We start from the raw sequence: 20775 nt of genomic DNA, 5'->3' as shown, positions 1-20775 counted from the left end.
TGCTGCCACTTCTCCCTTGGTGCCCCCTCACTCACAACCCCGGCCTCATGACGTCATGGGTAACTGCAGAGACAGGCTGGCCCCAGGCCAAGCTCCTCTTCTGCTTTGTGTCCTTGAGTTGGTTATTTAAACTCTCTGAGCTTCTGTTTCCAACTCTGTAAAACAGGCGTGCTGTGAACATTCAGTTACTTGAGATGATGTTTATGAAGAGTTTAGGATTTTACCTGGCATGTAGTGAGCCTCAGGAGTTGAGAACTCTTATTATTATTTCTTTCGTTGTTATTGCCACCCTGTGGGGCACTCAGTCTGTGTGTCTTGTCCTTGGTGTGTTGTTTATGGTGGCAAAGTTCCCCATTTAAAATTAAAATTCAGTATGCTCTGTTGTTATGCAGGAGAATCTAGCACATTCTTTTGTCCATTTTAGAGCAATGTGAACAGGATCTTGGTGGGGTGCAGGGAATCCTGGGCCAGCAGGGGTGGTGGGGGAGTCTTTGTCATCTCCGACAAGCCGTACGCCTCGGATTCCCCAACAGTAGAATGCAGAGCTCAGCTCAGAGGACCTCCTGGCACTCTTCCTGACCTGACATTTCCTAAAGTACGAGTATCTGGAGACTGAGCACCTCATGGGGTGGGTCCCCATCAGCTCGTGGTTGAGGAAGGTGAGTCAGTCCTGGGGTTTCCTGGAAAGCTTCGAGATGGGGGCCACCCCTCCCTCGGTGCCTCCTTCAGCCCCACTTTTGGGCTTTAGGGAGCAGAGCTGCCAGTTCCATGCCCATCACGAGCAGGGATGCCTGGCATGACGTCCCAAATCTGCTGCCGTTTGGGGGAAAGGACTTGACAGAATCTGTGAAAACGTCCCTCCAACCAGCAAAGCCGCTGGTGGAGGATGTGCCTGGCAGAACACAAGGATGGAGACTGGGCGTCAGGGTCAGGAAGCCTGGTTGTCATGTCAACAGATTGGCCCAAAATAGAGAGGGGCCGGTCCCCCTATGGTGCCTGTCATGACCACACCACCTGCTCCTTCAATGGTGGGGCTGGGGCTGGACCAGGCTTGTAGAGGAGTAAAAGTGGGGGGACTTGTGAGGGACCAGATGGGGCGGACACTGTCCTGGGGTCTCCGTTGCTGTTTAATGTGAAGCTTGAGAAGGAAACTCACAAGCCAGTGCCTTCCTCCAAGGCTGCCGTGACTCCTCTCATTGCCCGGTGTGGGTCAGCAAACGTCCCCAGAGCTCCTGTGTATGCCATGCATGCTGGGGCCGGAAGGGCTCCTGAGGAGAGTACACCGAGTAGCTAACGTTTATCAGGCATTCACTAGGTACCAGGCACTCTTCCAATGGCTTTGAATGAACCAATTTAACCCTCACAACAACTGTATGCAGTAGACACTGTTGTTATCCTTGTTTATGGGGGAGGAAACGGATGCACAGAAAGACCAAAGAATTGGTCCAAGGTCAGTAGGCTGTTAATTGGGGGATTTGAACCTGGGCACGTGGTTCCAGAGGTGGACCCTTGACCATTATGCTGCAAAGGTACAGGAGATAGCCCCACCCTTAGAAAGCCATGCTTCAGGAGCTGCCCTGGGCCATTCCACCCCAGAGGGTGCTGGGTTAGCCCACAGAAAGGGCATCTCACCCAGTGAAGGCTTCCAGGAGGAAGCAAGATGCTCTGGGCTTGGCCAGGCACAGAAAGCGTGGACATGGCTATTGTGGCAGAAGCCACCTGCAGTCTGAGGAGTTGGGGCCTGTTGATGGGTGAGGGGAGCATGGGGTCTGGGCAGGAGGGTCTGCCCCAGCTCGCTCAGCAGCTTGTTGTGGGCCCTGGGCAACTTCCTTCGCTCCGTTCCACTTCCCTCACAAATAGAAGGCAGAGGGAAGCTGGGCATGGAGGCCTGCAGGCTCCTGAGAGCACACGAGTCTGCCCTCCAGACGCGAGGCCATTTTGTACTTCTTTGCATTCATTATTTAGTTTCATTTTGACTTCTCTTTAGTTTCTTTGTAAAGTGTCATTTAAAAAAGGCATGGCTTCTTTCTCTTTACTGAGGTTCAGAGAGTAGGGAGGTGTGGATTTCTCTTCCATTTTACAGATTAGGAAACTGAGGCCCAGGGAAGCCATGAGACCTGTCCTGGGGAAGGTATTGTTTACCTTCCTGCTTGTTTTTTTTTTTTTTTTTACCAACAAATTATGGTAAAAATATACATAACATCAAATTTACCATTTTAAGTGTTTTTCAGGTGTCCAGTTCAGTGGCATTAAGTACATTCACATTATTGTGCTACCATGACCACCATCTGCCTCCAGAACTTTTCCATCTTCCCAAACTGAAACTCCATATTCATTTAACAATAACTCCCTGTTCCTCCCTCCCGTAGCCCCAGAAAACCATGATTCTACTTTCTCTTGCTATGAATTTGACTACTCTAGGTACCTCATCTAAGTGAATCATGTAATATTTGTCCTCTTTTGTCTGCCTTATTTCTCTTCCTGCTTGTTTTTTAAAAATTTTGAGAAAAACTACATTCAGATAATTTTTCAAGGCTCAGGAAGGATCTGTTAAACCTAAAAAGAAAACAAAGTACCAATTTCACAGCAAGGCTGCTACTCTGGGAAAAACAATCATAATTTTTTCTGCATGAAAATGGATTAACCCTGAAAAATCCTCCTATTCTGTTTGAAGAATTTATGAAGGTAATTTTTCTTTGCCCTCTACCTGGGAAAGGGCCCAGGAGGCTCTGACAGGTGTATATGAAGCAGAGTCCTGGGGAGGGGCGGTGTGGAGGCCACAGGCAGCCTTACTTTACCCTGCATCTGGGTGGGGTCCCGTCATGGTTAGAACTGGGCCCAGTTTTGGGGACTGGTTCTGGCAGGGCTCACTCTAGAGGCACCAAACTCATGTAGGAAACCTCACAGAACCTTGGAGCTCAGAGAGCCCAGAGGCTGTCCTGGGACGAGGATCTTGAAGCCAAGAGACAGGAGGAACCCAGCCCAAGGTCACCCAGCAAATGACAAACAAATGAGAGCCCAGTCTTCAGTCTGGGGCAGGCTCTGCCCTCGGGTCTGGGCGTGAGTAGCAACGAGGGTCTTTCAAAGTGCATGTACTTCCAGGACCCACAAATGCTGTCCAGCCTGATCTGGCCTTGGCCACGTGAGGGAGGGAAGCTCACTAGACCTGTTTTGTAAGAAGCGCAGGAGGGTCAACACCTGCCCAGCGATCCTCACCTAAGAGTTGGAGGGTGGGGGTGGGCCATGACTCCTGGTCCAGCCAGAGGCACTGCTTCCAGTACCCTGCGTCGTCCAGCTCAGCCCTTCTCCCACCTGTGTCCCATCACCTCTGTGCTATTCTGCACCTGGCAGGTCACACCAGTCTGGGGTGAGGCCATCTAGGGGCTTCTCAACCCCTCACATTCTCAGATTCTGAGTGGCTGTTTTCATCGGCAAGGCTTGGATGCCTCTGAAGTTTGGAGAGGAGTTTTTCCCAAATCATTACAGTTCTTAGTTGCTTTGACCTTCAGTAGTACATTAGGGACGGTAGCCAATGGCGGTGGTTTAATGATAATCATGATTTCTATTACTGATTCCCCATGGTGCTCTCCAGGGTCGCCTTTCCACTGTCTCCTCCCTGACAGCTGCCCTCCCAGGTGTCCCTCACACTCCTGTACAGCCTCTCCATTCTCTGGCTCCCGTGCCCTGTTCTGGGTGTCAATCATTGCCGAAAGCTCCTGGTTCACTACCTTCCCGCCACCACCCCGCGCAGCCTTTCCCCCACTTCAGTTTTCCTTTTAGCACCCATCACATACAACACATTTTACTCATCACTTTACTTTCTAACGTTTACTAACATTTTACGTACCCTACTCATTTCTTCTCTCCTTCCCACACTGGAATGGAAGCTCTCCATGGGTGGGGCTTTTGCTCACTGCTGTGTCCCTACCACCTATCACCATGCCTGACACATAGTAGGTACTCAAATAATTTCTGTAGAATGAATGAATGAATGAATGAATGCTCTCCTCACTGTAGGCCACTCTCCTCTACCCTCTCCATCTAGCTAATTTCTCCTTATGCATAGAGGCTCAGCATAAGTGCCTCCTCCTGCACGAAGCCTACTGCTGGTGCTGGCTTCAGTGGCCTTTTCTGGGGCTCACCCTGTCTGCTGCCCCTTTCCTGGCATGCTTCCCCAGCCCATGCTCATTGGCTCCTCTCTCATCCCCACTAGCCAGTGAGCTCATTGAGGATGTGCTCTAACTGGTTTCCTCTGTTTGCCCAGCGCCTGGCACAAAGCTTGGTTCGTGGGAGGTGCTCAGCAAATGCCTGCTGCATCGAACTGAATCAGTGCAGCGTTAATAGCAGGGCTCTCAGGCATTTGCCCCACTTAGCACGGTAAGGGCCCTAGGGTTAGGCCTTCCCAGCATTGCTTCCCTGTTTCACAGAGAAGGGAGGTGAAGGGTTGTGAGGGTTGGGACTGGCTGCCCTCTGAGGGTCTGCACCTCCCCTTGGCCTTCCAGAGGCTGCTGCTCTTAGAGTTTTGCCAGCCCTCTGGACAAGGGCTCCTGTGAAGGGGCTTCCTTGGAGGGGATCATACTTCTAAGTGCACCGCTCTTAGCTGCCCCAAGAGCCACAGGAGCCTCCCCTAAGCAGCCTCCTCCTGGAGCCTCCCTGCTCCCCTCTCAGCACTCAGTGGCATCCGTTCTTGGGTCGTCTCTCTAGCTAGACTTCAGGTGAAACCCCTCTGCCCTTTTCTAGGCAGGTGGCGCTTCCCATCCCTTGGGATCCAGGACATTCCTATGCAGTGCCGTCTGGGTGGGCAGTGCCGTGATGGGCTTAGGGACCACTTAGCAGGAGCTCAACCATGGGGTGGGTGCAGGCAAGCATTGGGTTCTGGGGATAGAGACCTGGGAAGTTTCATTAGGGCTTCAGACTCGGAGGAGCTGGGTGTGAGAACAGGGTGTCGGGATGGGCACACAGCTAGGACCAAGGTTGCCTGTGCAACGAGGCCCCCGGAAGTTAACTTCCAAGTGAGGTCAGCCTGGGTCTAGGATCAGGTGGCAGTGGGGATGGGAGCTGGGGAAGCAGGCCTGAGTGTTGGGGTGTTGGAAAAATCACCTCTCAAAAAGGCCTCTGAAGACAGGTGCCCACAGCAGCCCATGCGGTGGAGGGGTAGGATTTGTGACAGGACTAAGGAATTGGACGTTCCCTTGAGAAGAATCCCCTGGTTGTGGTGATGTGTGACAGAGACCCAGCCCTCATCCATCAGACGGGGGAGTGACCACCATGTCCCCAGCTGGAGGACAAGAGAGGCACATAATTAACTCCAGCTGAGCTGCAGCTGACACAGGCGGGCCGCCTTGAGTAATGAGCGTGACTGCTGGTGATGGGACGATGATCCCATCCCACCTGCAGTCACCCTTCATCCCCAAGCAGGCACCCAGTGAGTGTTTGAGCGCAGGCAGGATCTGTGTTGGGCCGCAGACCTCTGAGGAGCCAGGAGGACAGTTCTGGCCCCTGTCCCAGGAAGGACTGTTAAGTTTGGGGATGTGCCTCCCCAGGGAAAGTTGGTGGAGCAGGCAGCCAGCCAGTGCCTCACCTGTGTCCAGTCCAGCGGCTCTGGTGTCTTCAGGGCCCCAGGTACCCTCCTGGCTCCTCCATCTCAGTTTTTGGTGGCCCAGGACTCACAGGGCCCCTGAAGGAAGCTAGGACTCCCCTCTCCCTCTGTGGTTTCCCTTCCTCTAGTTCTAAATCTGACCACCTCCCTCTGCCAGTCTTGCTGCCCTGTCTTTGGCTCCTGCCATCTCCCGCCTGGATCCCTGCGCTGGTCTCATTACCCATCCCCTCGTCCAGCCTCTCTTCCCTCTAAAGACATCCTTCAAGTGGCAGCCAGGGCTGCCCATCTCAGCCTGAGGGTTTCATCACCATCTCAGCTCTGAAGATGTCATTATCAGGTTTAAGCCCTTTTAAGAACTTCCCAGGGTTGGGCTTCCCTGGTGGCGCAGTGGTTGAGAGTCCGCCTGCCGATGCAGGGGACACAGGTTCATGCCCTGGTCTGGGAAGATCCCACATGCCGCGGAGCGGCTGGGCCCGTGAGCCATGGCCGCTGAGCCTGCGCCTCCAGAGCCTGTGCTCCGCAACGGGGGAGGCCACAACAGTGAGAGGCCCACATACCACAAAAAAAAAAAAAGAACTTCCCAGGGTTTAATAAGTACAGTTTTTCTGTTTGGGATGATGAAAAAGTTCAGGAAATAGATAATGGTTATGGTTATACAGCAGAGTGAGTGCACCTTATGCCACTGAATTGTACACTTGAAAATGGTTAAAATGATTAAAAATAATAACCAAACCAAACAAAAACTCCCCAGGGCCCCCGGAATAGGGTATGACCCCTTATACTGGTGCTCAAGGCCCACCAAGGCTACCCCAATCTCCCTTTCCAATCCCACCTCTCATTTCTTTATTCATCTACGGAGTGCTCCAACTCAGAATGCCATTTGCTGTTCCCAAGACGTACCCCTACTTTTCCTGTTTCCTTGCCTCTCCTCATGGAAATTCAGGATTAGAGTCTATTCCTTTGCTTGGTGAAATAATCCTTTCTACAACAGTCTCCGGCACGCTTCTGCCAGAATGCCCGCAGTGACAGGCAGCCCACTGCTTTACAAGACATTTTACTCCATCTCTGGACAGCTCTGATTGTAAGAGACAAGAGTTAGGGTTTGGAGTGTGATGCTCTGGATTTGAGTCCTGGTTTCATGATTTACTAGTAATGTGACCTTGAGCTTGTCAGTTAAAATCCCTGAACCTCTGTTTTCTCCTCTGTTAATTGAGGGATAATGCAGGCAAACCTTGGAGATATTGCAGGTTTGGTTCAAGGCCACCACAGTAAAGTGAATGTCACAATAAGGCAAGTCACATGAATTTTTTTGTTTCCCAGTGTGTATAAAAGTCATGTTTACACTATACTGGAGTCCATTAAGTGTGCAATAGCATTATGTCTAAAAAAAAATGTACATACCTTAATTTAAATATACTTTATTGCTAAAAAATGGTAACCATCATCTGAACTTTCAGTGAGTCAAATCTTTTTGCTGGTAGAGGGTTTGAAATATCGTAAGAATTAGCAAAATATGACACAGATACATGAAGTGAGCAAATGCTGTTGGAAAAATGGCGCTGATAGACTTTCTCAACACAGGGCTGCCACCAACCTTCAGTTTGTAAAAACGTAACATTTGCAAAGCGTAATAAATCAAAGCTCAATAAAATAAGGTATGTCTGTAATGGTATCCACCTCATAGAGGCATTGTGAATACTAAATGAGATACATTATGAATAGCAAATGAGATAATGCATGTAAAGTATCTAGCATAGTGCCCAACGAACACATAGGTCAGTATTAAAGAAATGTTAGCTTGATACATTGAACCAAAATCTGGCGCACAAACCAAAATGCAGACAGTTAGGGCAGGAAGGGGTCTGGGAGATCAACTGTGGCAGACATTTGTAGTTCCCTGACCCCTAGTTCCCCTCTTCTGCTGGCCAAGTTGTGCCTTGTGTCCCTGGTACTTGGATGGTGCCAATTCTGGCCAGTGAGTTCCATTTAATTGCTGGTTGACCCTCTCCAGAGTTTCTTTTTCCTTCTCTCTTGGCAAAGCGGCAGCATTCAAGATGGCGGGTTTTCCATCAGCTTGGGCCCCTGAGTGACTAGGATGTGTCAGGACACCCCCTTGCTGAGAGAGAAATCAATGTTTTCTGGAGTGCTCCATTGAGATTTAGGGGTGTTTGTTGCTACAGCAGAGCCTAGCCTCTGACTGATGAACCCACTAACTCAACCTTCTTGTTTTATAAGTGAAGCCCAAGTGAAGAGGAGGTCACAGGGGCCTGGGGCCCTCATCCAGGCCCCTATGCTGTGCCTGACATAGCTGGCTTTATTCTCTCTTTGATATCTTTCCTCACTGGTCTTCCCCATCACTGAGCCTCCCATTAAGGAGGCTATTGAGGTGACCCATCTGACTGAGTCCCATTGACATCACATGCTGGTCAAACCCAAGCCTCCGAGTCCCTTAGTTAATGGACCTCTGAGAGGTGAGCTCCACTGTGCACATACGTCCTTCCTGGAGTGCTGGGCCAGGTTGCCCATCAAGCCTTACACCTGAACCATTGCTCCCACTTCCCAGCTGGTCGCCTTCTTCCCTGTCAGGCCTTCCTCCTCTACACCAGCTGCCAGAGGCATCTGCGTACAGCATAGCCTCCATCCTGGCAGTCTCCTGATTAAAGTTCTGCAGTGACTCCTGCTGCCTAGAGAAAAGAAACCGCACCCTGCCTGATGGTCACGGTTCCCCAGGGACCAGCCAGTCTGATCCCACCCATCCGTCTCCTGCCACCTCCCTTCTCCACCCTGTGCTTCTGCCCCAGAAGCAGATACTTCACTTCTTCTGTATGCACTTTCCCCCTTTGAGACTTTGCTTATGCTGGCATCTCCATCTGGGGTGCCCTCCTACCACATCACTCTCTTCTTCATCTTCCAAAGCTCAGCTCGAATGCCACCTCCTCCAAGAAGTCTTGGCAGAATATCTCAGTGAGATTCGACCATTCCTTTCTTTTTGCATGACTTGTGTCTCCACCAGAGTTCCCACTTTTATCTTGCCTTGTGTTATGGCTTTTTGTTTCAATCTTCTCTCCCCACGGAAGTGAGAGCTCCCTCATGGCCAAGACTGTATGTAACCTTTCCTGTGTCCCCAGCACCTCCCACAGGATTTGGCTCTAAATTATCATCCCATGAGTATTAATGGAACGAACGAGTGTTCTAAACCTCCATTAACTTCCTACTACATTTTACGAAATTATTTCTGTACCTCCTCTAGATTATAAGTCCCCTGAGGGCAGGGTCCATGTCTTACCCTGTATCTAGCCCAGGCCCTCAGCAAATGTTGGACCAGTGCACCCCTCGGAAGAGCACGCTGCAGAGGCATGTGTGGGGTGGAAAGGAATGGAGAAGGCTTGGTGGAACATAGCTGGAGTGAGGTCCCTCCTCAGCAGGTGACCTGGCCCCCATCCCCAGGGGAAGGGCTGACAACTTGTGATATTTGTGCAAACCTGCAGAAGGGAGCACCCCAACCCTCCTGACAAGCAGCCCGCATACGTTTTGTGTTTGTGACCCTGACTTTTAAAAATGTCACACCTGCATACGAGGAGGATCTTATTGACAGGTAATTAGGAAACAGAGTTTGTATCTACCAGTCTTTGAAAAACATTTTGTAAATTGGGTAATTGGCTTTCCCAGCACAGAGGAGAGATGTGTGCTACGGCTCCATCATCCTCAAATAACATAGTCTGCAGCCGGCCAAGAATTCAGAGTGACAGCTTTAGGGAGAATACAGAAATGCCAGTTTTTCTCAGCATCCAAGATGGGCAGTCTGGCTCTCTGGAGACTTACAGAAGCAGATGGTCTGTCCATCAGCCTGGGGAAGGAGTGTGAAAAACTCAAGATGGCTGGAGTTAATAAGCTCTTTGGGACAGAGCTACAGCTACGGTTACTTTTATTTCAGGCTGTATCCACCAGCAGGGATTGTATGCAGCAGTCATTTCGTCCAGCCAATATGTACTGAACACCTGTTTGGAGCCAGGCCCTTTGTGGGCACAGGGGAACAGAGGGGATGAAGACCACCCAGTGCAGCAAATCTGAGTTATATCTGGTCATGTCTCTTGAATTTTGGTTTGACGTCAGTGTCCTGAATGATAGGGGAACACATTTTAAATGTACAGCATAATTTCTTTCTACCTTTTCCCCTAATCTTTTTTTGTCTCTCTTCAAACTCTTTTCACCTTTCTGTAATAGTTTCCCAGGTGTGTTGATTTTCTTGTATTTCAGGCTTCTTATAGCAGGTGGTTAAGAGTGTTACTGGTCAATGCAGTCTAATTACAGTAACAAACACCCTTATATTCCAGTGGTTCAAAGTATTAAGATGATTTCTTGCTCATGTCATAGTCAAATGCAGGTCAGAGGGTGTGTTGGTTGGGTCCTCTGGGAAGCAGATCCCCAGAGCTAGATGTGCATTGGGAGCAATGCTCACGAAAGAAAGAGGGGAGAGAGCAGAGAACGGCAGGGCAAGTCTTCAGAGTGTGGGCAGGTCTGCCACCTGTGAAAGGAGAGGGGGAAGGAAGGGGAGGTGAGTAGGAAGAGACTCGGGCAGTGGTGCAGCTCTGATGAAGTCTCAGCCAGACCAAAGGGGCTCAAGATTGTCCATAGCTGAGTCTTGTGCTGACCACAAATGGTAAGCATCTGTTTGGCTGCTGTGCTCAGTTAAGTGTTGGGATTGCCTGCAAAGAACAAGACATTATACTGAAGGCATTGCTCCCGGAGTCTGTCACCTTGGGAGGCTGTCCTCCTTGGGACAGTTTCTCTGGCAGTCGCGGTGCCCCTCCATGACGGGCATAAGGATTTGGGGTTGGCGGAGGTTCTAGGTCCTTGGAGTCTTACCCACTGACACTGTGGATGGGAAGAGAGCATGGAGAACCCATGAGAAGGCTTCATAGGCCAGTCCTGGGCATAGCGCCCATCACCTTTGCTCACATTGCATTGCCCAAAACTCAGTGGTCACACCTAGTCGCAAGGAAGGCTGGGGAGTTAGAGTGTCACTGTGTGCCCGGGGAGAACAGAATCCCAAGTCTTCCTGTTACTCACTGAATAAGGCTTTGGACAAATTACTCACCTCTCTGACCCTCAGCTTCTTCACCTATTAAAATATGGATAATAATAGGACATGCTTCATAGTGTTGTTATGAGGATTGAGTTAATAAATACTAAAAAATTAGTAGTAGTGCCTGGCATAATTAAATGTTATATAGGGATTGCTGTGCTATTATTACCATTCTTATTTCCAAGTTAAATATGTCAGTAAACATTTTTTCAGTAACTACTCTGTTGAAGGAATTATATGTCACAGGGACTTAACTTGTTTCTCTCAGCACTTAGTGGATGCTCAGAAAATGTTTGAATGAATCAATTTCAATGAAAAAACAATATAGTTTGTTGAATTCAGTTGGCCGTGGTGCTGGGCTAATTTTTAACATGATTTAGCAATAATAAATGTTAAGTCCTGTGCTTTTGACTCAGAAAGTCAATCACAGAAGAACAGAAAGAGATGAACTTAAATGAGTGAGAAAGCATCTTGAGTGAGAAAAGCCTACCAGTTTAAAAATGAGTTTCTGTCTTTATAAAAGTAATATGTGCTTTAGGAAATTCAAGTAAAACAAATAAGTACAGAGAAGAGAGTTTCTAAAAAATCACTCAAAATCTCTCGATCTTTAACATGAGATGACTCCCATTCCAGACATCTCTCCATGCAGATGTTATAAGTAGAGGGGTGGACAGAAATAATTTTATAAAAAGGTCATTATTACATGCTATTTAAAATTAATGTGAAATTTTATTTTTCTGAATGTAACAAGAAAATAAGGAAGAGTAAAGCAGAAGGAATTGCTTAACATTAAACAGTTTTGCCTTCGCTACAGAAAATATTTGGTTTTAAAATGTCTACGAGTAATAAAAGATTAGGAAGAGCAGTGAGGTTAGAGCCCCAGCTTTTAAACTCCAGTTTTCCACTTTCGATGGTATCCATTAAAGTCCTTGTATGGAAGGAGAGGAAATTAGCAGTCTCACAACTCCTTTTTCCTCCTCCGCCTTCTGAATTTTATGTTACGTTATTATCTTTACATTGCTGATTGTTTCATGTTCAATGGGTCCAGCTCTTGCAATCATTCCTTTTTATCACAAGCCCTCCTTTCCTGAGATCTATACTTTGATTCATCTGTGCTTGGCTGGATTTTATCATCAAGTAGTCTCCCTCCCTCCCTCCATCCCTTCCTTCCTTCCTTCCTTTCTTTCTTTTTTCTTTCCAAGAAAGGTTCATAGGTGTTTTGTTACCAAGATTACACATGCTGATTTACTTATTTTTGCTGACAGCAAACTCTGCATGAAGTAGGGACCAAATAGAAGGACTGTCGTCTGAGGCTGCATTAATGGAAGTCTATGCTCAGAATGCGAGTGGTGATCATTTCGTCCATTTTAGCATTGTGGCTAGGGATGGTCTGAACAAATCAATAAGAAAAAGACAAACGATCCAACAGAAAAGTAGGCAAAGTCACCAGTCCAAAAGGGGAAGTAGAAACACATACAAACATGTGAAAAAGTGGCTTATCCTCTTTAATAATCAGGAACATACAAATTAAAATGGCATATCCGATACCCACAAGATTGGCAAAAAATAAAGTTGATGAGGATGTGGAGTAATGAGGTGTCTCAGACACTGCTGGCGGGAGTGTAAATGGATAAAACCACTTTGACAAAATGTGGGAAATCCTATGATTCAGTGATTCCATTTCTAGGTTTATACCCTAGAGAAGCTCTACATATGTGTGCCAGGAGACGTGTATAGAAACATTCAGCTGTCTTGCTTACAGCAGCAACTAAATGAAACACTGGAAACAACCCAAGTGTCCATCAGGGGGAATTAACAAATAAACCATGGCCTGTTCACACAGTGGAATACTACACAGCTATCAAAATGAATGAGCTATCGCTTTGTTCAGCAACAAAAATCTCACAAACATAATGTGAAGCCATAAAAGCAAGTTTCAGGCATGATTCCACTTATATATACATTCAAAACAAGTAAAATTAAATGATACAGTGTTTAGGAAACATACATACGGTAAACAATAAAGAAAAGCAAGGAAGGATAAACACAAAATTCAGACTAGGGGTTCTTCCTGGTGAAGGAGGGATATGGGCAGGGTGGGCACACAGGGGCTTCAGCATAAACTGGGTGTTGGGTATACTGTATGTTCACATTACTATTTTTCATACTTTATATGTTATATGTATATATATATTCTATTCTACAAGTGAAATATTTCATAATAACAAATTCTTATTTAAAATAAAACAGCGCTCTGAAGTGACACTGCCTGAGATGGAATCCTTACCATTTATGTGACTTGGGGCAAGTTTTTTAACTTCTCTGAACCTCAGTTTCCCTTTCTGTGAGATGAAGATAATAACAGTACCTACCTTCCATAACACTGTGAGGAATGAATAGAATAATTTATATGAAGTTCTTGTTACCATGCTTGACACACAGTGAGTGTACAACACACGTTAGCTTGTGTTACTTTTCTGTGCAGGGCAGATGGAGGTATTTGGGGTGCATCCAGGAAATATCTGTCCTCTGAAACCATTCCCGAGGATGCCCACGAACGAGAAGGGTGTGAAACTGTATCATACAGGGATGATTAGAAGAGCTAAGGGTCATTTGGCCTGAAAGCGTCTTGTGGAGGCAGGCTGGCTGAGTTTAGGTATCTGAAGGGCTCTCATGGGGATGGAGGACTGTACGTGTTCTGTGAGGTTCTAGAGCAGGGGTGGGCGAACTACAGCCAGTGGTCCAAATCCAACTACTGCCTGTTTTGTAAATAATTTTATGGGATTGCAGCCATGTTCCTTCATTTATGTATTGTCTGTAGCTGCTTTTGTGCTCCAAAGGGTTGAGAAGTTGCAACAGAGACAATGTGGCCCACAGAGCTTAAAATATTTATTGCCTGGCCCTTTACGGGAAAAGTTTGCTGACCTTTGCTCTAGAATGAGAAGTTGGAACAGGGGATGCAAAAGCAGGGTGATTTCACGACCAACATAAGAACTTTCTAAGAAGCACCAATGGCAAAGTAGCTCCCTGGTGAGGGAGTGAGACCCCTGCCACTGGAGGGATGTAAGCAGATGCTGACCACTCCTGGAACAGGATGCACAGAGGAGGACTGTATCCGGGGCATGAGTTGGACATGTTAGCTTTTACATTCTCCTTCAGTTCTGAAATTCTGTGCAGAGTATTTCCCAGTTTCAAATTGGTCGTTATTAACTCTGACATTTTCTTGGCATTTTTACATTTTAACTCTCAGCAACATTTTCTTTGAAATTTTTCAGTCAAAAAAGTATTTTAATTCTTTAAAAATGAGATTTAAATGAAAATGATTTTATTCTAGAGTTCTGCTTTTTCATTAAAAATGATTTTTGTGGCTTTTGGCTCTGTTCCCATTTATAGGTGCTGAATTTTAAGAGCCTGTATGTGTCCATTATGATTTCTTTGTGACAAGTCCATCTTGGCAGGGAAGGAGAAGAAGCCTTTGGAAGTGAAACAGGGGAAGGGAGTTTGGAGAAAGTGACCATGAGCTACTGGAGATGTGAGGTCAATGAAAGGCAAGGGGGAAAAATCCTGGAGAGAAGAGGGAGGGGGAGGGCAAGAGTTAGTGAGGCCCTACTGTGCGCCAGCCCATGTCCAGGTGGCAGGACTGCAGATCAGAGGCTGTAGCTGGTCATTTAGCCTTGAACTATTGCAGGAGAATGTGAACCACGATGGAATTAGCTCCCTGTCTGCTGCTCAGGTGTGGCTGTACCCTCCAGAAGGGAGTGGGGGGAGTTCCTAGTCGGGGAGGTGGGGAAAGTAGGGGAACATGATAAAGCCTGTAGCTTTCTTCCAGGACAGAAGAACCCCCTTATCTGGGCTCTGAGAGCAATTCATCAAAAAGCCAAATCGCTCAAAGACAACATGTCATAAATACTTTCTCAGAATGATGGTTTTGCCCAGTGACCAGCTCACTAAAAGCCATCTGACAGACACCTTAAATGGGGAATAGAAAAGCTTCAACATTTCCCTGGCTCATGAGGGGCAGGTCCGGAGCCCACAAGAAGAGGAAAGTAATAAACAAGCATTAGGGGAACATCTCCAAGCGCAGCATTTAGGAAGGACTGAAATGTGAAATACAGTTGAAATTGACTTTCACTTGAGCGGCAAGAACAAATCCTTGTGAAATAGCCATGTGAAGTGTCTGCAAGGAACCCCTTGGAAAACTCAAACTTAGAGAAACTCCCCCGTGGTTTGTTGAATTGATCATCAGGCAAACTGATGTGCAGTGGATGAACTTTCAGCGAGCAGCTTGTAGTGTGCGCTCACGTGACTGGCTCATCCAGCCTCGCCTGCGGGACACCCACCTACACTTCCCTAGGCCAGAGACAAAAGTCATACACAGGCAAGGACCTCTGGGGTCATCTCCTTTGTGGTTTTCAAACCTTTTTTTGTGACTATACATGAAATCCTCTGTTCAAATTAAGTATTATGTGGCCCCTTGAAGCTGTATATAGAACAGGTAAAGGAGAACTGCAGGTGGAAATGAAGGTCAGGAACCCAGAGCTCCTCTCACTGGATCCCAAACATCTTTGCTGGGTCATAGGGCCCTGCTGGACTGAGTGTAAAAACCTCCATGCTGGTGCAGCCACAAAAATTAAGCTTAGGTCAACTGGAGAGCCTACCTATTGGGGACACTAACCATGTCAGCTAAGAAGAGACAGTATTAGAAATGAGGATGAGGGACAGTAGCATCTCAAATGGGACAGGTACATCCATGTGATTTTTACTTTGTTATTCGCTGCAAACGTGCTCTCTAGGGGAGCTGGGGAAGCACCCTTCTTCTGTCCTTCTGACTTCCCATCTTTCTCCCCTTTTCTCTTTTTCTTTCTTACTTGGTGCCCAGTAGGTTGTTTCTCCTGCCTCAGATCAAGAGTGCTGATCAGGAAGAGGCCTGGGCTTGCAGCACTACCCTGGGGGAGAATGGTTCTTTCTAGAATGCTGCTGACTTTTCCCTTCCCTTCGCCTGTTGAGCTGAGTTCTCTAGACTGTTGAGAAAGCTCTGAACTGGGGATCCCGAAATCCCTCCCCTAATCCTGAAAGGACAGTGGATAAGTCCCTTCACCACTCTAGTCATCATTGTCTGCATCTGAAAATGAGGGTGCCAGGCTGGCTGGGTTAGCAATGCTCACACATTTGGCTCTTACAGACCAGGAAAGGCTAAAGAGACGGGGCTCCAGGGGACATGGAACAGAAATGTACGTAGGGTAGAAAACATTTTATTTTGCTGCGTTAGGGTATTAAAAACAAAACCCTGCTACTATCTGCAATTTTATAACAGAAAAACGTTTCAACACCGTACAAACCACGAAGGATCTTATCTTTAAATTAAGGATAGTTCTCTAAATGGAATACATTTAACGTTAAGGAAAATCTCACTGTATTATTCTAATTTTTCTCGTTTTACTTCACCACATTACTTTTCTATTGATGCTGTAACAAATGACCACAAATTTAGTGGCTTAAACCAAAACTGTGCATTGTCTCACCATTCGTGGGCCAGAAGTCCAGACCTGCATGACTCTGCCGAGCCCTCTGCTCAGGGCTTTCGAAGGCCAAAATCAAGGAGTCAGCTGGGCTAGGTTCTTATCTGGAGGCCCAACTATTCAGGTTGTTGGCAGAATTCAGTTTTTTGCGATTGTAGGCCTGAGGTCCCCCTTCAACTTCAAACCAACAATGGCACATCAAATACATCTCATGCTTTGAATCTCTGATTTCCCCGCTGCTGTCAGCCAAGAAAACTTCCCTGCTTTTCAGGGCTTGTGTGAATACACTGGGCCACCTGGATAACACTTTAAGGTCAGCTGATCGTTAACCTTAACTACATCTGCAAAGTCCCATTTGCCGTGTAACATAACATATGCATGAGAGTAAGACCAAGGGGGTCATGGGAGCCAGAATTCTGCCTTCCACACGGTTTGGTGAAAACTGAGTGAGATAAACTTTGCAGCTCAAATACCAGTGGTCAAATATGCTCAGATTTTTGAGTTGACATTCAGAAGGTACATATTTGTGAGAAGCCAGGGCATCATTATTAATGAAGAATCTTACAAGGACTAGGTACTGGAGAAACGTTTGCTGAGCAAACAGGTATTAATAAGTTCATTGTTGCTAATATTATTTTAATGCAGCTTTGATTATAAATCGTGTGGTACTGTATCATCATTGTCATTAGTACAGATTACAAAGCAAGCTAAAATCATTACAGGAATGTATTAAAATGGAAAATGATTCAGTAAATCATGTTAGAAACAAGTAAAAATGAACTACTGTGTTATATCCACTTGGGCTCCACTGAGGGTGGGAAGTGTTCCTTTCAATCAAGAAACAGGAGCAATTAATAGAGGGCCCCAAGAAGCAATGAGAATTTTCATCTTTCTTCCCCCCGACCTTCCTCCTTCCTTCTTTCTTCCTTCCTTTCCATCTTTCTTTCCTTCTGTCTTTCTTGGCAAGAAAATTAACTTGGCCAATTTTTAAATTAAATTAAAATTTTAAAATTGAATCATTTCTTGAATCTCTCCAGGGTACTATCCAAACTCTCTTGGCTGGCGTTCAGAGCGCTCCTTAGCCTTAGCACAGGCCACTTTGCCCTCATCCTCAGTCTTAACGCACCCCTGACCCCAGAGCCCTCCCTGGTGCTTCCCCATGGTGCCTCTGCCCCAGCACTGAGCCCTGTCCATCACATGCTGGGGCCACCCGTGCCCCTATCTCACTGGGCAGTGAGCTCTCTGAGGCCAGGAACTGAGTCAGACTCGTGTTTCTATCCCTCTTGACGCCCACCGTGGATCTCAGTCCAGAGTCTCTCAAATAGACAAGGAGAGAGCAACAAATGTTAACCCACCCTGATCCCACATCATGGTCACTTGAGGGGAAGGGGCGGGGAGACAAAGTACGACAAAAATAAGGAGAGACACATGGAAGTAGAAAGAGAGGGGAGAAAGAGATGCAGGGAGGTCAGAGGGCCCCCTCAGGCATTCAGCACATCCTTACTAAGGCTCCTGTATAAGCTCTGGGGAGACAGCAGTGGAAACAATGACCAAAAAGCCTTGTCCTCAGAGGGCTTACATTTTAATTAAAAGGACAGTCAATATGCAGACAAACAAAAATAGACAAGGTGATTTCAGATAATTTTAGGAGCTATATTAGGGCATTAACTAAGGTGGCATCTTAGAGAGTGACGGGGGGTGAGGACCATTTTGGGTAGGGCAACAGTGATGAATTCCCTAAGGAGGTAACGGCTAAGCTGAGACTTGAATGATGAGGAGTGAGTCATGCTGAGAACCGAGTGAATATCATTCCCAGCAAAGAAAACAGCAAGTGCAAAGGCCCAGAGGCAGGAAGGAAATTGCTCTTCCTTTCAAGGATCAAAAAGGAGGCTGGTAAGGCTGTGCTTGGTGAGCAAGGAAGAGAGTGGAGGGAAATCAGGTCAGAGTGGGAGGCAGGGCTGGATCTTGTGGCTTCCTGCATCCATTGTGGTAAGGATGGTGAAGAATATCATACCAAACTTGTAAACAATATAAAATAGTTATTATAGAACCAGTTAGCCTAACACTTAGAGTGTTTTCTAACAGCCCTTCCTTAGGGTCATCTGACTGGGGGAAGTTAAGGCATCTTACAATTCTCTAAAATTGATAAGATGTGCTGGTTTTCAATGATTTCTTTTTCTGTCCCCAAAGGTGATAGTTTTATTGCCCTATAGGACACTAACCAGTTTTGTATCTAACTTAGCAATCTTATTTCTTATTTTGCATTCACTATAAAAATCCCTGTTTCCCAAATTTTCTTTTGAATCGACCTTGTCATCCTGCAGATGCCCTTTATTAGTTAAATAAAAGGTTGACATGTACCCACTATTGATTTTCATGAGAATTATGTTTTTAACCTTTTGAGAATTATATTCTGATAGGAGTTTGGGTTTTAAGTGCACAGAAAGCAGCAGAGTAAAAAGGGGACTAATTTATGTTTTACAAAGGGGCCTCAGACTGCTAGGTGATGACTGGGCTTGACTGGGTCTCAGGAGGAGCAAGACGCCCAGTTTGCAGCCAATGGCTCTGTCCAGGGGAGAGCCGGCCACACGGCTTGATGAGAGTGATGGAAGTGGAGAAGAGGGAGGTGAGCCGTAACTGACTCCCAACATCTGCGGACATTTGTCCTTGTTCATTTCCAGAGCGGGTCACCAGGATCTGTTTTCCTCTCATGCGAGCTCCTTGGCAGGGCTGTGTCCAATTTCTCTGTTTCCTCAGCATCCAGCCCTGGGCTGAACACAGAGTGGTGCTTGGCAAGTGTCTGCTGAACAGATTCTTCCCTGTAGATTCACCTCATTCTCCTTCTCCTCCTCCTCCTTTTTTATTGTGATAAAATGTATATAACATAAAATGTGCCACTTTATTTTTAGGTGTACAGTTCAGTGACATTAAGTACATTCACAATGCTGTGCAACCATCACCTCCATCCATTTCCGGAATGTTACCATCACTGAAAGTGTACCCATTAAACACTAACTCCCCGCTTCCCCCTCCTCCAGCCCCTGGTAACCACTATCCTACTTTCTATCTTTATGAATTTGACTATTCTAGGTACCTCACCTAAGTGAAATCATACAACATTTGTCCTTTTGTGTCTGGCTTATTTCACTTAGCATAATGTCTTCAGGTTTCATCCGTGTTATAGCATGTGTCAGAATTCCCTCCTTTTTAAGGCAGAAAAATACTCCATTGTATGTATAAACCACAGTTTGTTCAACCATTCATCTCTTGATGGATATTTGGGTTGTTTACACTTTTTGGCTACTGTGAATAATGCTGCTGTGAACATGGGTGTACAGATATCTCTTTGAGTCCCTGCTTTCTGTTCTTGGAGGTATATACCCAGAAGCGGAATTCTGGATCATATAATAATTCTGTTTAATTCTGTTTTGAGGAACTGTAGTACTGTTTTCTATTGCAGCTGCACCACTTTATGTCCCTAGCAGCAATGCACAAAGATTCCACTTTCTCCACACCCTTGCCAATACTTGTTGTTTTCTACTCTTTTGATAATAGCCATCCTAATGGGTGTGGATTTATCTTCTTTTAAAATATAGATGACCATTATGGGAGAGGCCCAGGGTGAGGAATTTGGGGGCCCATTCCTCAGTGTGCTCTGAAGGGAGATAGCTGGGGAGCCTAAAGTCCTAGATTTGGAGGGCACTCAGAGGGAGGAGAGCTGGGAAGAGAGGTACCAAGACCACACCTCACTGAGCTCACAGCATGGGCTCAGGACTGGCTTAAAGAGAGGCCTCACGATGAGAGAACTGAAACCCAGGTTTCCCATGAGGAAGTTTTGTTTGTGTGAATCCACTGTTGGGCTCTTGTCCCTGGGGAAAGCTGTTTCTAATTTGGGCTTCTCTTTCTTTGTGTTGCTCCCCAGTGTGATAATGCAAAAGGGTTGAAAGCCTTCTACGACGCAATAAAATATGGGCCGAACCACTTGATGGTGTTTGGAGGAGTCTGTCCATCTGTTACGTCCATCATCGCAGAGTCCCTCCAAGGCTGGAATCTGGTACAGGTAAGGTCTGGGCCACCTTTGGTTGGGGAACTGTCTTTGGCCTCCAGTCTTTCTCAGAAATGGTTCCTTGCCCAACATGGTTCCTAAGTTGCTCAGTTCACACCTCCCATACTCTTTCCTGAATGATTACACAGCCTCCCACTGCCCCTACCTCCTGGCTTGATCCTCCGGCCTGTCCTGGCTGACACAGTGGGGCTGTAAAGGGTAGCCCTGACGCCATCACTGTATGTTTGAAATATTCCAGTGACTCCCTAGCCCGACTTTCAGGACTGTCAACATCCAGCCAGTCTTCCTGTCCAGTCTCATTTCCTATCCCTGCCACTCACTCCATGCCTCAGCCCCTCTAAACAACCCACCTTTCCCCAAGTACACCCTAGACCTTCAGGCCTCAGAGACCTGCTCTCACCATTTCTTTAACTAGATGATCCAAACCTTCCACCCTCACTGAAATTATTTTGTCCGCTAAGACTGCCTTTCTCCTTGGTTAAGCCTTTTCTGGGGCTCTTGGCTG

At 46.7% G+C, this 20775-nt stretch overlaps 1 protein-coding gene across 1 annotated transcript in view; it reads left to right on the top strand.

The window, feature by feature from the left end:
- The window catches only part of GABBR2 (gamma-aminobutyric acid type B receptor subunit 2), a gene marked incomplete at its 5' end in the record, with an annotated part of 369241 nt that overhangs the window by 92338 nt on the left and 256128 nt on the right, over positions 1-20775 (top strand). Inside the window, one exon of the mRNA XM_082619674.1 lies at positions 20127-20264. Coding sequence (XP_082475800.1) covers positions 20127-20264 — 138 coding nt within the window. The remainder of the gene's footprint in view (positions 1-20126; positions 20265-20775) is intronic.

The sequence above is a fragment of the Mesoplodon mirus genome, assembly GCF_964341445.2.
Source record: "Mesoplodon mirus genome assembly, chromosome: 1".
Classification (NCBI taxonomy): domain Eukaryota; kingdom Metazoa; phylum Chordata; class Mammalia; order Artiodactyla; family Ziphiidae; genus Mesoplodon; species Mesoplodon mirus.
The sequence above is the reverse complement of the archived record's forward strand: the minus strand, read 5'-3'. Positions and strand labels throughout refer to the sequence as shown.